This window comes from Suncus etruscus, chromosome 4, assembly GCF_024139225.1.
Source record: "Suncus etruscus isolate mSunEtr1 chromosome 4, mSunEtr1.pri.cur, whole genome shotgun sequence".
NCBI lineage: Eukaryota > Metazoa > Chordata > Mammalia > Eulipotyphla > Soricidae > Suncus > Suncus etruscus.
Window position 1 is genome coordinate 46,624,169 of NC_064851.1, and position 17,465 is coordinate 46,641,633.

At 43.7% G+C, this 17,465-nt stretch overlaps 1 protein-coding gene across 1 annotated transcript in view; it reads right to left on the reverse strand.

The window, feature by feature from the left end:
• Positions 1 to 10,906: 10,906 nt before the first annotated feature.
• ABCA4 (ATP binding cassette subfamily A member 4) overlaps positions 10,907 to 17,465 on the reverse strand; it is a 168,818-nt gene continuing 162,259 nt past the window's right edge. Inside the window, 4 exon segments of the mRNA XM_049772565.1 lie at positions 10,907 to 10,957; positions 14,047 to 14,296; positions 16,648 to 16,740; positions 16,827 to 16,930. Coding sequence (XP_049628522.1) covers positions 10,907 to 10,957; positions 14,047 to 14,296; positions 16,648 to 16,740; positions 16,827 to 16,930 — 498 coding nt within the window.

Below are 17,465 nucleotides of genomic sequence, written 5' to 3' on the forward strand. Positions count from 1 at the left end.
GGACCAGAATCATAGTACAGGTGAGGGCACAAAGACAGGAGTAAGGGGAGGGAATAGTACTGGATAGGGTACAAAGACAGGAGTAAGGGGAGGAAATAGTACTGGATAGGGTACAAAGACAGGAGTAAGCCTGAACACTGCCAGTTGTGGTCCTAAATAACAAACAAAAAGGTACCTTTCTTCTTTTTGCCCTGGTAAACCATCAGTCACCTCCTAAAGTGAAGGCAGATCAAACTGTGGGCCTCTAGAGGTAGGTATACCTTGGAGCCTGAGGAAAGTTCCTGAGCTGGGGGGTAATCAGATCATCAGTCATATCAGTTGTCTGAGAGCAGAGTTCCATCAGACTTGCTTTGTCCATTGTTGCAGCCTTGGCTGGACCAAACTTCCTGTCCTACTTTTGGGCTAACATTATGTCTGTTCTGGAGTTCCAGGGAGTGTCTGTTTCTGATATTCCATAGGTTTCACTCCTCCTCCTTCTGTTCTCTTAAACTACCCTTTGTCTCTTTTTCCTGTTTGGCCAGTATCTGCCTTTCTTTTCACCTTTTTGAAAGAGTGAGTGAAAGAAACACCATATTGTGTGTCAGATTTCTGTGGAACTCTGCTAGAATGAAGTGTGGTGTTGCTGGTGGTTCCTGCATCCTCCAGCCTGTAACCAGGGCACCTAGGTTCTCTGCACCTAGTTTCAGTATAGATTCTAATCCCCTCTTCCTCCTTCCCTGCTCTTCCAACCCCGAGGAGGTGTGTTTCTCAATCATGTTTGAAGCACCGCAATAGGTTGATTCCCTTTTTTTCAACCAGATTTTGGTGGTAGAAATGAGGCCTAGCCGGCCTATATAGGCAGCTTAATACTAGTCTGTTTTTAGATGGTTCTTTATCGTCAAAAGGGAAGGTGTGAGCATTGAATGCAGACAGGAATAGGGCAGCCAGGACTCAAGCTTAATCCTGCTGATCTTTCTCTGACTGAGAGACTCTCTCTAGCCTTGGGCACGTTTCTTAAATCTTCCATTTTTTTATTGATTCGCAGCAAGAATTTTTTGACTACCAGCTTTTAGGGAATAGTAACTTTTGCTTTGAATGCTAATTATTAAAATAATTACTTCTCAACTTCACAGCTGAATCCAATCTCCTGACAAATTCCAAATTTCCTTCTGCAAGGTCAGAGATGCTGGCTCTGCCTGCATACCTCCCATTAGCTGGGCCGTTTTTTCACTAAAATAAGAATAGCAGGGCTGGGTGTCATTAATAGAAGTCCAAACTTCTGAGCAAATTCAAATAAAATGTGGCTATAAAAGCCAAGATTGATAGCTGAAGATTTTTTTGAGGGGGGTCACACCCAGCAGGGCTCAGGGTTTACTCCTGGCTTTGTGCTCAGAAATCACTCCTGGCAGGCCTGGGGGACATATGGGATGCCAGGATCATCCTGGATCAGCTGCGTGCAAGGCAAATGCCCTACCTTTGTGCTATCTCTCCAGCCCTGATGGCTGAAGATTTTTATTTGTGTGTATTCATTCTTGTTGTGGGTCAAGTGCTGTGTTATGTATGTAACATCTGATCTTTGATCTCTGGCTATTTTCTGATAAGAGACTGATTGCCTTTGGAGCCTATATGCTCTGGGAGATTTTTTGGTGGCCTTGCTGGGAGTTTGGTGACTCTACAGTTTTAATTCTGTTTAATAAATAATCACATCTCCTGCTTCATCTGACCCAGCCCAGCTGGTTTTCAAGTCCAGCAAGCTGGCTTATTCTATTTTCCGGAGAAAAATTCCAGGTGATTTGTAAGGCACTTCAGGCTGGGATCCTGATAGTTCAAGCCACACTCTGGAGAGATTATGGACATTCTGAGGACACCTGTACTTCTATGCAGTGTATGCATGTTTGTTTGCTGGCCCTTGACTATCCTATGCAGTTGCTTGTTTCTATGCAGAATTTATGTGTAGTTTCCACCTGGGATAGAGAGCCGTTTACTTCTGCTCCAAATCAGGTTCCTATGCTTGTCAGTGCATTGGGCCTGGCAATGAGAGCCATGAGATTCAGTGAGATCCTTGCTTGGGGGCTGTTGTTGAAGCAAACATGACATTTTGGCCACATTGCTCAATTCCACCAATCTAGGCTGCTGTAACCAGAGCACCATGTGCTTTTTGCTTCTGCACCATGTCCCTGGACCTGTCTCAGAGAGTCCATCCTTCTCTGCTTCCATCTATGAGTATTGTTGATGCTGTTGCAAGATGACCAGATATTGTCCATGCTTGGTTATGGTGCTCACAGTTTTAGCAGTGATGCTCACTGGGGGGGGGGGGGTGTCACATAGCTTTTGGGTGCACACAGTTGGCTGTGCTCTTATCAGAGCTTTGCTTTCCATTGGTTGTGATGCTCTCTAGTTTTACTTACTTAGTTGAGGCACACAAGTTATGGTTGTGTTTGTTGTGTGTGTGTGGGTCTGCTGTGCTGCTCAGAGGTGGCACTTCTGGGCCATGATTTTCTCACACCCTTTAATTGTGCTCACAGAGCACTTTTTGTGATGCTTGCACACAAAAGCTGGCTTTCATGCAGCTGAAAATTACTGTGGAGCTGGAGGTGTAGGCAGCAGACAGCTAGGTTGAAGCTGCAAAAACTGTGATTGTCCTTAATATATGGGGGATTTGAACTTGTGACTATTCTCTTGCAAGGCAGGTGCGTTAAGCCACTGTGGTATTTCACAGAGTCATGTTTCAGATACTTTTAAATCAGATTGATGTTGGGAAGGGATGTTGTTCAGTGGCAGAGCCCTTGCCTAGCAAGTGTAAGAACTTGAGTTTAGTCTCTAGGATATAGACTATATCCCTTACCCCCCTCAATGTTACACATAGTTGAACCCTCTTTGTATTTTCTCTGATCTTATTTCTCTTCCTCCACACCTAGAAGTAACTTCTTTATAAATTTTGTATTTATAATTTCCATGTAGGTTATACCATCTTCTTGCACATATATATCTATTAATATGCTTTATTTTTTCACATTAAATTATTAAAAATTTCATCATTCCAAATTTTTGAATTTAATTAATTAATTAATTAATTAATTGGTTTGGGTCACACCCGGCAGTGCTCAGGGGTTACTCCTGGCTCTATGCTCAGAAATTGCTCCTGGCAGGCTCAGGGTACCATATGGGATGCCAGGATTCGAACCACTGTCCTTCTGCATGAAAGGCAAACGCCTTACCTCCATGCTATCTCTCTGGCCCCAAATTTGCTATGGTCTGGGTACTTTTTAGATACTGAAAATATAGCAGTGAAGAAGCTAAAAAAAATTCCTGTCCTCATGGATTTTGTACTGTAGATAGTTCACAGAGACAAGAAATAAGGAAACAATAAGGAAAAACAAAGCATTTTTAAAATTTTTTATTTTGGGCTACATCTTATTCCTGTCTCTGTGCTCAGGGATCACTCCTGGAGGTGCTTGGGAGACCATATATGATGCTGAGAATGGAACTTGGGCTGGCTGCATGTAAGGCATATGCTGCTTACGCACTGTACTATTGAACACAAAGTATGTTGCCAGTGACAACTGCTAAGTATATTTAAAAAATTGCAGGAAGTGGATAGGCTATTAGGAAGGGTTTAAAAACAAATGGAAAAAATATGCTTTTATGGTGCTGGGAATTGAATGGTCCTCCATATGTAGGCATGTGTTTTAAAATAAACCACATCCCAGATCCTCAGCTGGATTTTTTTTTTTTGTCATGACCCTGGTGTTCTCACTGGGTGATGTGGTATGGTGCTGGGGGTCAAACTTGGGGCCTCATTTGTGCAATGAGATGGGTCTATGCTCTACCAGATTCATGTCTCTAGGACCCTAGTTGAACATTTAGGCCAAGTGAGGTCTTAATATCTTTATCCCCTGATATAATTTATTTCTGCTATCTATTATGCTTTGAAATTTACTTATTTTAATAATATATATCATTCACAGCCTTTCATTAATTTTCATGGCTATTAATTCCCATTTTATTGATAAATCACAATAATAATTTCTTCTCCTTTGCTCGGGATTTAGATTAATGTTTGCTATATTGTTATCAGGAAAAGGTACACATATGAACATTACCCTGATGTGCAGAGTTTCTTTAGGCTGGGGTAAACCCCAGGAGAATCTGTGCACACACACCGCAGGAAAAGGGTTAACAGTAGAGGCAGAAGTTGCTGTCTTGAAAGGGCCTGCATGTAAGACTGGGCCTTGGTGGGTGTCTGGGAATGTAGATTTCTGGAACATTCCCATTGTTAAGGGTGCTTTCTTGTTCCAGGATTAAACTTTGCAAAAAACAAACAAACAAAAAAATGAAAACAAAAAGCACTTTAGTTTAGGCCCATCACCTGCTTTCCTTTGGAATATCTAAATTTTTAGAACTTGCTAGTCAGAGGTTGCTTCTGTGATAAAAACTGTGAGTGCTGGGGCTGGAGCAGTACCGCAGCGGTAGGGCATTTGCCTTGCATTCGGCCTACCTAGGACGGACCTTGGTTTGATCCCCAGCATCCCTTTTGGTTCACCAAGCTAGGAGCGCTTTCTGAGCACACAGCCAGGAGTAAGTCATGAGTGTCGCTGGGTGTGGCCCAGAAAAACAAACAAAAAAATGTGGGTGCTGAGGTGCACCAAGTGCTAGTGAATGAGTGGCCTTGGTGTAGGGGAAAGATAGAGATAGAGAATGACCGACAGACACACAGGAGAGAGAGAGAGAGAGAGAGAGAGAGGGAGGGAGGGAGGGAGGGACGGAGGGAGGGAGAGAGAGAGAGAGAGAGTGAGGGAGGGACTGAGGGAGAGAGAGAGAGAGAGAGAGGGAGGGAGAGAGAGAGAGAGAGAGAGAGAGAGAGAGAGAGAGAGAGAGAGAATCTGTCAGTCTCTCCTTATGTTTTCTCCTTCCGAGGGGTCTGTGCATTTTCTCTGTGCTGCTACAGTGGATCTCAGTCATGGTTAGAGCTTCATATACTGTGTATATATACTTCAAGTCAAGTGGCCTTGGGAAACCCCATCACCCTTATCCACTTGTGTGAGAATCCTTGTTCACTGCCTCCTGACCTTGCAGGACTTTTTGTTGTTGTTTTACCCCCTTCTTTTTTCTTTTTGTTTTGTTTTTTCGTTTTTTAGGTTTTTTTGGATTTCAACTCTGGATGGGCCTTTATTTTTTATATAGAACCTAACATTTATATATACATTCAATTTAGAACAATATTTTAGCTTATAAAATGTATACTTGAGTTTTTTAAAATAATATTTTATTTAAACACCTTGGTTACAAACATGTTGGTTGGGTTTCAGTCATATAACAGGACATCCTCCATCACCAGTGCAACATTTCCACCACCAATGTCCCAAATATCCCTCCTCCCCACCCCACCCCCGCCTGTATGCTAGACAGGCTTTCTGTTTCCCTCATACATTCTCATTGTTAGGATAGTTCGCAATGTAGTTATTTCTCTAACTAAACTCATCACTCTTTGTGCTGAGGTTCATGAAGTGGGCTGTAACTTCCAGCCCTCCTCTCTTTTGACTCTGAAAATTATTGCAAGAATGTCTTTCATTTTTCTTCAAACCCATAGATGAGTGAGACCATTCTGCATCTTTCTCTCTCTCTCTCTGACTTATTTCACTCAGCATAATAGATTCCATGTACATCCATGTATAGGAAAATTTCATGACTTTATCTCTCCTGATGGCTGCATAATATTCCATTGTGTATATGTACCACAGTTTCTTTAGCCATTTGTCTGTTGAAGGGCATCTTGGTTATTTCCAGAGTCTGGCTATTGTGAATAGTGCTGCAATAAAAATAGGTGTAAAGAAGGGATTTTTGTATTATATTCTTGTGTTCCTAGGGTATATCCCTATGAGTGGTATAGCTGGATCTTATGGGAGCTCAATTTCCAGTTTCTGGAGGAATCTCCATATCGCTTTCCAGAAAGGTTAAACTAGACGGCATTCCCACCAACAGTGGATAAGAGTTCCTTTCTCTCCACATCCCCGCCAACACTGTTTATTTTCATTCTTTGTGATGTGTGCCATTCTCTGGGGTGTGAGGTGGTATCTCATCGTTGTTTTGATTTGCATCTCCCTGACAATTAGTGATGTGGAGCATTTTTTTCATGTGCCTTTTGGCCATTTGTATTTCTTCTTTATCAAAGCGTCTGTCCATTTCTTCTCCCCATTTTTTGATGGGATTAGATTTTTTTTTCTTGTAAAGTTCTGTCAGTGCCTTGTATATTTTGGTGATTAGCCCCTTTCAGAAACTACTTTGAGAAACTCTATGCCATTAAAAATGTTTTACCCCCTTCTATGCTCCATTGTTGTGTTGCTTCTGCTGCAATCTCCATGCTCTAGGCATGTACACACACTTGACCTGGAACTCTACAGGCATCATACACCTGGTTGCTGTACTCACATTCTTATCTATAATACCTACCAGGGATGTATACTTTTTTCTGTGTTTGCACATGTGCTCCCTGGATGTCATGTTATTTAATTGTGCTCACATATATCTGATTGTGGTGTACCAGGTTTCACACATTGTTGCAGCACTAGGACTCTCCCCTCCCCCCAAATCAAGCTACTGGGACCCTTCTCTCAGAATATTACACAGCGACAAGAAGCCACACCTGGGCTCAGAGAGATTAATTAAGGGCAGGAGATGAGGAGAGCAGTGACTTCAGATAGTTTGGAATAAGAACATTTGAATTTTGCTTTCTCCTTACCCATAAGACATACTCACAAGGAGAATAGGAAAGCAGAAGCTAGAGGAGATGCACTTCATCTGAGTGATATCATGGTCAGAGCTACAGAGAATGGACCAGGATTTCTATGACTACAGCCAGGATGAAAAGGGCTTTATAGTCAAGGTATTGGGAGTTTGCTTTGGATCCCCTCTGAAAGAGCCCCTATTGTTCACTGTGTGCCTCATGTTGATTTCTTCAACACAGACTCCAGATGCTGTTCAGTCTGACAGAAGAACACATGGGAAAGCTTCCGGTAATTCCTTTTTCACTCAACATTTCTGTCCAGTTGCAGAGACTGAGCTGAGGGGAAGAGATCAGATGTGAAAGGAAATCAGATGAACTCTCATTGTCTCAGTTTTCTGGAGACGGTGGGGCAATGGCTTTTAGATTTTATTTCATTTACCTATTTTTGGTTTGGGACCACACCCAATAGTGCTAAAGAGTTATTCCTGTCTCTGGGCTCAGGAATGACTTCTGGCTATGCTCAGAGGATTGTATGTGGTGCCAATAGTTTGAACTGGGGTTACCACATGCAAGGCTAATGCCTTAGCCCCTGTACTTTCTCTCTGTACTATCTCTCTGATTTTGGCATTTTGGATCTTAGACCCAAGAGTGCAAATGCTTGTTTTTTGAGGAGATGGCTAGGCTGACCAGAAGTAACACAGGAATATATAGACTGCCTCAAGCATATGGGCTGTGCGAAGAGAGGTAACAGTATGAACTAAAGCTATAACTGTAAATCAACAAATAATGGTGAGAGTGGGGAGGGAAGGAATATCAGATTGGATGTGAAAGGTAGAGTTGTGGGCACTGAAGTAGTGGTGATATGCACTAACTTTATTTCAAGAAATACCATATGTTTGAACACTATTGTAACCCTGTGTCTAAATGAAATATTAAATCAAATGCAGTATATACTTCCAAAAGAATATGACAGTCAGAAAAGGAAAGAATATTCTGAAAGGCACTGTGGCCTGGATGAGCTCCAAGGACATTATGTGAAATGAAATTTAGTTGACATATCAGGACAGATGCTCTAAGGTGTCACTTTAATAAGGTGTATAACAACAGAAAGTAGAGTATTGAAAGGCAGTGTCTGGAAAGGGTGCTTAATGGGAAGGTCAATCATCAGCACCCCATATGGTCCCCCAAGCACCATGGGAGTAATTCCTGAGTGCAGAGCCAAGAGCAAGCCCTGACCATCACCAGAAACGGTCCAAATAAAAACAAACAACAAGAAAAGCTCCACCACATTTTATTAAGAAGACTTGTCTAGGGGGCCAGAGCAATAGAATAGCTGGAGGGCATTTGCCTTGCACATGACCAACCTCAGACAGACTTGGTTCGATTCCTTGCATCACATATGGTCCCCCAAGCCTGACAGGAATGACTTCTGAGTACAGAGTCAGCAGTAAACTCTGAGAAAAAAAGAAAACAAAAAAATAAAGCCCCCCCAAAAGAAGACTTATTCAATATTTAAACTGAGAATATGTTTTTTTTTTTTTTTTTTTTTTTTTGGTTTTTGGGTCACACCCGTTTGACGCTCAGGGGTTACTCCTGGCTATGAGCTCAGAAATCGCCCCTGGCTTGGGGAGACCATATGGGACGCCGGGGGATCGAACCGCGGTCCGTCCTACACTAGCGCTTGTAAGGCAGACACCTTACCTCTAGCGCCACCTTCCCGGCCCCTGAGAATATGTTTTAAGCTGACACATGGATCCAAGAGTTGTGGGTACTTTTGAAACTAATAAGGATAAAAGTTATGTGAAAATTCTATAACTATATATATGAGTATGAAATAAAAATTAATGTGAATTTTTCTTAATTTTGGAAAAATGTTCTGATCATTCAATTATTATTTTGGTGGTGGTAGAGAAGTTGGGCCATATCCCAACTAGAAGGAAAAGAGATTCTTATGGCCCCTGACCAACCATAAGTGGGTACTGTCCCTTTACGGCAAAGACTGCAGTTACCAGAAGCCTGCCCTTCGTAACTTGGCCTGAAGATATATAAAGACTCAGGTTGAAGTGCTAGTGGGGTCAGAGACTCTGCCACTGCCTCCTGCCCGACTGCTTCTGCTGGATGATCGCTGCTCAATTGCTGGAGAAACTGTTTACTGGACTCCTGGCTTCTGCTGTCTTTTGCCACCTCTCCTGCTATTCACTTTTCTCTGGTCCTCTCCTACTGGTCTGGCCCTAACAGTAACACCCAACTGTGCTCAGGACATACCCCTGGCCCTATCTATGCTCAAGGGTCACTTCTGATGGTGTTCAGGGAATCATATGTGATTCAATGCACTAAAAACAAGTTTGCATACCTTCTGTAATATATCTTGAGTTCCTCAATTATTAACTCACTTAGAATGTTTTAAAGGTGACTTATCATCTATAGATCGCCTTGTCTTTGTTTTTTTTTTGTTTGTTTTTGTTTTTTTTGTTTTTGTTTTTGTTTCTTCAGGCCACACCTGTTTGATGCTCAGGGGTTACTCCTGGCTAAGCGCTCAGAAATTGCCCCTGGCTTGGGGGGACCATATGGGACACCGGGGGATCGAACAGTGGTCCTGATCCTTGGCTAGCGCTTGCAAGGCAGACACCTTACCTCTAGCGCCACCTCGCCGGCCCCAGATGGCTTTGTCTGCAGCTATAATTTTCGTTTTTTTTTTTTTTTTTTTTTCATTTTCACTGGGCCACACCCAGAGGTGCTCAGAAGTTACTCCTGGTTCTGTGCCCAGAAATCCTTCCTGGTAGGCTTGGGGGACCATATGGGATGCTGGGGATTGAACCCAGGTTCATCCTGGATCAGCTGAGTGCAAGGCAAATTTCCCACCGCTGTGCTATCGCTCTGGCCCCTGCAGTTAGAATGTTCTACTGCTGATATCATCCAACCACACCTAGTAACCCCTCAGGGATTACTCCTAGCTCTGTGCTCAGGAATCACTCCTGGCAGGCATGGGGGACAATACCGGACACGGGGAATTGAACCTGATTGGTCACATGCAAGAAAAATGTCCTGCCCACTGTACTATCACCCTGACCCCTGGTCCACGGTGTTATCAAAGGTCAGATTATATATCTTTATTTTTAATTTCGATGAATAACAAAGAATGAGGAGCCTCTTCCTCCAAAATAACAGTCCTCCATCTGACCAAATGTTTGAAATGGAATGCTAGGCCACTCCCTTCTTATGAAATTAAAATATATGACCAGGCATAGATGCTAAGTATACCAATATCCAACTTTTTCTTTTAGTTTTTGGGTAATATCTAGCAATATAAAGAGTCACTCTTGGTTCTGTACTCAGGAGTTACTCCTGGTTGTTCTCTGGGGACCATATGGAATGCTGGGGATCCAACCCAAATGGGCACTATTGTTTCTGTACTATTATTCCCCAGTAACTAATATTTTGATAGTTTAATAGATCTAGTTTACCTTTTCTACTTTTTTTGTTTTTGTTTTTGGGACACACCCAGCAGCACTCAAATGTTACTCTTGGTTCTCTGTTCAGAAATCGCTCCTGGCACGGTGGACTAAATGGGATGCTGGGATTCAAACTACCATTGGTCCTGGGTTGGCCTCTTACAAGGCAAATGCCTTACCACTGTGCTATCTCTCAGGCCCCTCTTTCATACTTTTTATTGATAAAAATCATGGGCTTTTTTTTTTCACTATGGCCAAAATAGGGGAACTATCTTTTCAGAAATTCTCTCCCAGACTGTCTAATTTGTATCTTGATGAAAAGGAACACACACAATTACTGATTGAAAAGTCCTGGGGCCGGGCGGTGGCGCTAAAGGTAAGGTGCCTGCCTTGCCTGCGCTAGCCTTGGACGGATCGCGGTTCGATCCCCCGGTGTCCCATATGGTCCCCCAAGCCAGGAGCAACTTCTGAGCACATAGCCAGGAGTAACCCCTGAGCATTACTGGGTGTGGCCCAAAAACCAAAAAAAAAAAAAAAAAAAATCCTTCAATACAGAAATGGTGGGAAATGGCAGGGATATAATGGAGATGTGATGGGGACTGGACAGGTAAGGATTGGGGAGCTCTGGAGGAAATGTATCTGAACCTTGGGACCCCTCAGGTCCAGTGTAGTCAACTCTGAGCAGGGGACCTGTCCATCGTGAGCTGTGAGAGGTTAGGCTACCTTGGCCTATTGTCTGACTTCAGCAGCTTCAAGGTAAAAAGGGAGTTTCATTCTGTTGTTTAGCAAAGTTCACAAATACCTGGAAGAAAGAGAACAGAAAGTATAGATAAATGTTTCCAGAATAGTGTCCTATGAATAGATAAATCAAATACAGTATATATACCATGCTTCCAAAGGTATATAGTAGTCATAAAAAGAGCAGATATTTTGGGGCCGGAGCAGTGGTGCAAGCTGTAAGGCGTCTGCCTTGCACGTGCTAGCCTAGCAGGGACCATGGTTCGATCCTCCGGCGTCCCATATGGTCCCCCAAGCTAGGAGCAATTTCTGAGTGCATAACCAGGAGTAAACCCTGAGCATCACCAGGTGTGACCTCCCCCCCCCCCAAAAAAAAGAGCAGATATTCCATAGGCACTCTGATTATATGGATGAGCTCTGAGGACATAAGTGAAGCAAAATTTGGTAAGCAGGACAGGACAGATGCTCTGAGAAGCTACTTCAATGAGGTGTGTAACAGTAGGAAGTAGAGACTCAAGAGCCAGTGTCTGGAAAGAATGTTTACAGGGAGCTTTTACTGAGTTAACCCAGAGTTTTTTTTATTGGAGATAAGTTTTCAGATGTGGTGATGGCTGCTCAGCATGTGACTGTACTGAAAATGTGTACTTGGAAAAGGTTGCTGATGTCATGTATGCTTTACCACAATTTAGGAAGGGATCCTCAAACTTATAATGCTTATACATCTTTATCAAAACTCACTGAATCACATACTAGCTTGGAAGCAGGCACACCAAACTGTATTTAGAGTAAACACTAGTTGTGATTACTCCAATTCTATATTTTGGGGTGCTCCTGATGGTTCTCTGGTCACTTTGTGATGCTTAGGATTGAACCTGGGCTCTTCATGAAAATATGTACTTGGATCCAGAGAGATCATACAAGTAAGGCACGTGCTGACCTAGATTCAATTTCTGGTGTCCACTATGGTTCTCCTTAGCACTGCCAGGAGTGTTTCTTGCATGCAGAGCCAGAAGTAATCTTTGATTACTGCTGGGTGTGGCCCCAAAATCAAAACCCAAAAATAAAGAAAAGAACATGCGTAGTGTGAGTTGCTATTTCTCAAGTCTGGATTTTTGTTTGTTTTGGGGCCACACCTGGCGGCACTTCAGGGGTTACTCCTGCACTCAGAAATTGCTCCTGGCAGGCTCAAGATACCATATATGATGCTGGGGACTGAACCCAGGCCTGTCCTGGGTCAACTGTGTGCAAGGCAAAGGCCCTACCACTGTGCTATTACTTTGGCCCACAAACCTGGAATTTTAAAGCCTGCATTTTATAGGTAAATTAAAAATCAATTCTTTTTTAAAAAAGAATTAAAAGAATAAAATAGAAGAATAGAAGATGGGCCCAGAGAGATAGCACACTGGCGTTTGCCTTGCAAGCAGCCGATCCAGGACCAAAGGTGGTTGGTTCAAATCCCGGTGTCCCATATGGTCCCCCGTGCCTGCCAGGAGCTATTTCTGAGCAGACAGCCAGGAGTAACTCCTGAGCAACAAACCAAAAAAGAATAGAAATATCAGTAAATATTAATAAAAATTAATTCCCCTTAAAAATAGGGAGAAGAAACACACACACACACAGAGGAAAAAAATAGGAAGAAAAGATAAATGTCTTCCTCAAACAAAACAAATACATGAAATATATTTTTTCAAATCTATGAAAAAGAGCTTTGTATCAGGAAAATTCAAATCAAGACAACAATGAAATAGCAACAGTGACGCTGACACACATCACAAAAAAACAAAAACAACTAGTTTTAGTTATGGATTTTTTGGTTTTGGGCCACACCAGCATCGGTAATCAGGGGTTACTCCTGGCTCTGCACTCAGAAATCACTCCTGGCAGGCTCAGAGGACCATATGGAATGCGGGGGATCTGACTGGACAGGGGTCTGTCCGGGGTTGATCATGTGCAAGGCACATGCCCTACTGCTGTACTAGCGCTCCGGCCCCTAGTTGTGGTTTTTAGGAAAAAGAATCCTCACTCATTGCTGGTGGAAATGTGAATTAGTCCAACAATTTTGAAAAACAATGTAGACACTCCTCAAACAATTAAGAATCGAGTTTCCACATGATCCTGCAATTCACTTCTGGGCATCTATCCCAAGGGCACAAAAACTATTCAGAAAAACCATTTGTACTCCTGTGTACATTGTAGTGCTATTCATTATAACCAAAATCTGAAAACAACTCAGGTATTCAAGAGCAGATGACTATATAAAGAAAATGTGATACATATACACAATAAATAATACTTGGCTATAAAAAATGATGCAAGGCCCAGAGTGATAGCACAGCGGTAGGGCATTTGCCTTACATTTGGCTGACCCTGGACAGACCAGGATTCAGGGCTCAATTCCCATATGGCATCTCATATGGTCCCCAGAGCTTGCCAGGAGTGATTTCTGAGTGCAGAGCCAGGAGTAACCTCTGAGTATTGCTGGTGTGGCCCAAAAACAAAAACAAAAACAAAACGAAACAAAGGAAAAAGAAGATGCAATTTGCTGCTACATAGGAGAACTGGAGGGTTACTTGTTGAATGAAATCAGCCAGGAGAGAGATAAGATATAGAATGATCTCTCATATGTGTGCTATAATATATATTATATAGAGAGAAATAGCAATATATACATGTATATGTACATATATGTGTACATATATACATAGAGAGAGAGTGAGAGAGAGAAAGAAAGAGAGAAAGAGAGAGAGAAAGACAGAGAAGAAGAATAACAAAAAGACCCAAAGCTCAGAACTGGTATCTAGAGCTGAGTTTATTGTGTCAGTGAGATGGAGAAAAGGGAGTAAGGAGAATGAACAATGTAGTGAGGCCTGTGGCAATGGAATCCTGTTTTCATGGAGACCTATCATGGATAGTATTGTAAATCTTAAACCATTGTGACAAAAGCAACCACCATGAACCGGAAAGGATGAAATGATGCATCCTAGTGGCTGTAGTGGAGTAGGACAATTATCAAGGCAATGAAACTAGCTGCTAAAATGTCATAAACAATTTCTCCCTCTCATAATCAAGGGCTTAGAATGTGCAACATGGAACCTGGGGAGCCCCTGTCCTTTGGATCCCTGGCTCAGCACATGACTAGCACAGGCTACTCACCTGGTCCAGTGTGGTCTGCGAGACAGAGTACTCCTCGATGAGCAGACTGTCCTTGTGAGAGAGGAGCAACTGGAAGACCCTAGCCAGGGAGGAGGAGGAGACCTGGAACTGCAGCATGTTGTGGTGTCGCTCCCTTTGCACGCTGCCCGGGAAGTTCCCCTGGAAAAACTGCTCCACTGGGTTCAGGTCTGGTTGGAGGCTGTCCCTTGGGGATCTGATTTTCATTGTAACGATGTAGCCATCTCCAAACCTGGGCAAACACATGAGACCTAGGATAGGCTCTGGTATGGGCCACTGAGACAGACCCCCGAGACAGTCCCCTAGGACAGGTCCCTGGGACAGACAGTGGTTGGAACCTTAAAAAAGTAAAGGCCTGGGCCCGGAGAGATAGCACAGTGGCGTTTGTCTTGCAAGCAGCCGATCCAGGACCAAAGGTGATTGGTTCGAATCCCGGTGTCCCATATGGTCCCCCATGCCTGCCAGGAGCTATTTCTGAGCAGACAGCCAGGAGTAACCCCTGACCACCGCCGTGTGTGGCCCAAAAACAAAACAAAACAAAACAAAACAAAAAAAAGTAAAGGCCCATCCTGTAGACCTTGAGTGTGGAAGAAAAATGAAAACAGAAGCAGGATAGGCCTGGGAGTTCAGGACTTACTCAGTCATTATATGGACCTTCAAGAGTGGCAGAGAAAAGCTAAGACTTGAGAAGGCAGTTAGTTCATCCTGAGAAAGTTTTTAGAAGCAAATGGAAGTGCCAAGCTAAGGACTGTTTGTGCTTTCGTCCTCCTCTCAGCAAGAGAACTGGATGAAGAATGTTCCACCTGAGAATGTACTCAGGAACCTGGTTGGCCTACATGCTTATGTCAAGGTAGACAGTGTTGGTTTAACTTAATCCAGGGCTCCCTCTATGATCATGTATTGTCCTAGCTACCATAAAATACCTTTGCCTATTAGCTGCAGAAAATTGACTGCCTTTCCATCTGAGAATACTCCTTTCTCACATGCTCTTCCATGGGGGCATAGGGGCAAGAGAGAGAAAGGAGAAGGAGTGATGTGACTCAGGCAGTTGGACACAGGAAGTAGTGAACAAGATCTAGTGATTCTGGGCTCAGAGAGATAGCACAGCGGCGTTTGCCTTGCAAGCAGCCGATCCAGGACCAAAGGTGGTTGGTTCGAATCCCGGTGTCCCATATGGTCCCCCATGCCTGCCAGGAGTTATTTCTGAGCAGACAGCCAGGAGTAAACCCTGAGAACCGCAGGGTGTGGCCCAAAAACAAAAAACAAACAAACAAACAAACAAACAAAGATCTAGTGATTCTGTGCTTATACTCTCTTAAGCTGTGTTTGAGCTGAAGTTGTTCAAGAAATCAAGGCTCCATATCCAAATGCAGTGACTGCTTAATCTTTCCAAAATGTTTCTCTACCTAGATGTATCCTGGATGTACAAAGACACAGTACCATATCTGCCCACTCCCAGAAATTCAGGCTGCAGAGAAACTCAGCATGGTGAGGGCTTCTCACTTCAACTAGAGAGTTGGAGCTAGTAATTTAGGCCCTAAGTAAGGGAGTGCTGACTATTGGTCTCTCCAAGTTTATCTATGTTCAGAGGAGGTTGGTGTCTCTCATGCTGTGCTTAGGACCCTTTCTGATGATCATTGGCCATGCAGGCCTTCCATTCAATATAAGAGCCTGGGGATGAGAAGCTCTCTCTACCCAATAGTGCTGGGGATTATTGGGGTCACCACTGGTGTTCAGGGGACTCCAAGGCTGTACCCATTGGTCCTTGAGGAACCTGTGATGTCAGGTATCAAACCAGGGTTGGCAGAAGTCAATTGTCTTAACCCTGAATTACATCTCAGGACCCTGATCCCCATTTAAAAAGCATGGAGAACATAACATTATTATAATAATGTTATATTGGGGAGGGAACACACCTAGTGATGCTCAGGGAGCCATTAGGTATGCTAGGATTTGAATTAGCATCATGGCCACAGCTACATGCTAGACAAACACCTTCTTCTTTATACTGTCTCTCCAGCCCCTAATAATCTCATCTGAATGCATTGTCAGCATTGAAACTACCATTGATGCATTATTTATAGCAGTTTGCAATCTAAGGGGAATGGAAGAATCCCTCTCAATTGGTTTTTCTGTTTTATTGTAAGACACATGGTCCATTCTCAAATGCAAAATTGTATCTATAATATGACAGAAAAGCAATCCTGATTTTTAGGCTATTAGGTCTCTTAATTGTCCCTCTGATGGCTCTGGACTCTCACTACAAAGATAAGCCAACTGCATTGGTGGGATAATGCGGCAGCAGTCAAGGCCCCTACTTTCCTGCATCCAAGCAGCTTTGCATATGCCTCGATTCATGCAGGAGCACTATTGTGGGCCTTCAGCCACAGGCAACCACCCAGCCTTGACAACTGACTTCCAGACCAAATCCTGTCTCCGCTATGGAAGTACAAGCTGCCACCTTCACTTGTGCCAGTGGAATATGGGGACAAGAGGACTTTCAGGGGTCTATAGGAGCATAGGACCACTTCAAACTTCCCCACCATGTCTTACTTGTACTTGAGATGCCCCACCATGTCTTACTTGTACTTGAGATGCTGTATGGTTCCCAGACACTGAAAGGTCCCCCTCACCATGATGGCCAGCCGTGTGCACAGGGCCTCACATTCTTCCATGCTGAGGGGCAAGAAAGAGGAGTTGAGGGTAGGGGTGAGGTCTCCCATTGCCCAACAGCTCTAGTTCAGTTGCTGGGATGTTCTTACCTGTGGGATGTGAGGACCACAGCTCTTCCTTCTCTGATGATGCTCATGATGGTGTGCCATAGCATGCGGCGTGCCTGCGGGTCCATGCCTGTAGTGGGCTCATCCTGTGGGCAGGCACAGGGGTGAGCTTGGAGTTGGTCTCTCCCTGTCACTACCCCCTTCTCTGGGCTCCCTTTCCTGCAGCTTTGCTCTCTGTAGTCTGTTGAGGCTTGGGATTAGTTGTAAGGAGAGACACAGGAGGTAAAGTGTGGAGAAAAGAGTCAGCATGCATGGGCTGGAGAGACAGGGGTTAGGCACTTTGCCTTTCATGTGGCCCACTCTGGTTCTACCATTGGGCCACATAAAGAATCCAGAGCACCACCAGGAATCCATAGATCCTGAGCACATCTGGGTGTCCCCCCACCAAAAAAAAACCAACCAGAATGCATACCTCTAGATCCATTTCAGCCCATGAATTGGTTAGGAAAATGAAAGCATATTGGGCCAGAGAGATAGTACTGGGGAAGGCCTTGCCATTGGCTGACCAAGTTTAATCCCTAGCACTCTATACATTTCCCTGAGCTTTCTAGAGCTTACACCTGATCACAAAGCCAGGAATAGCCCCTGAGCAGAACTGGGAGTGGTTGCAAACCCCTGAAC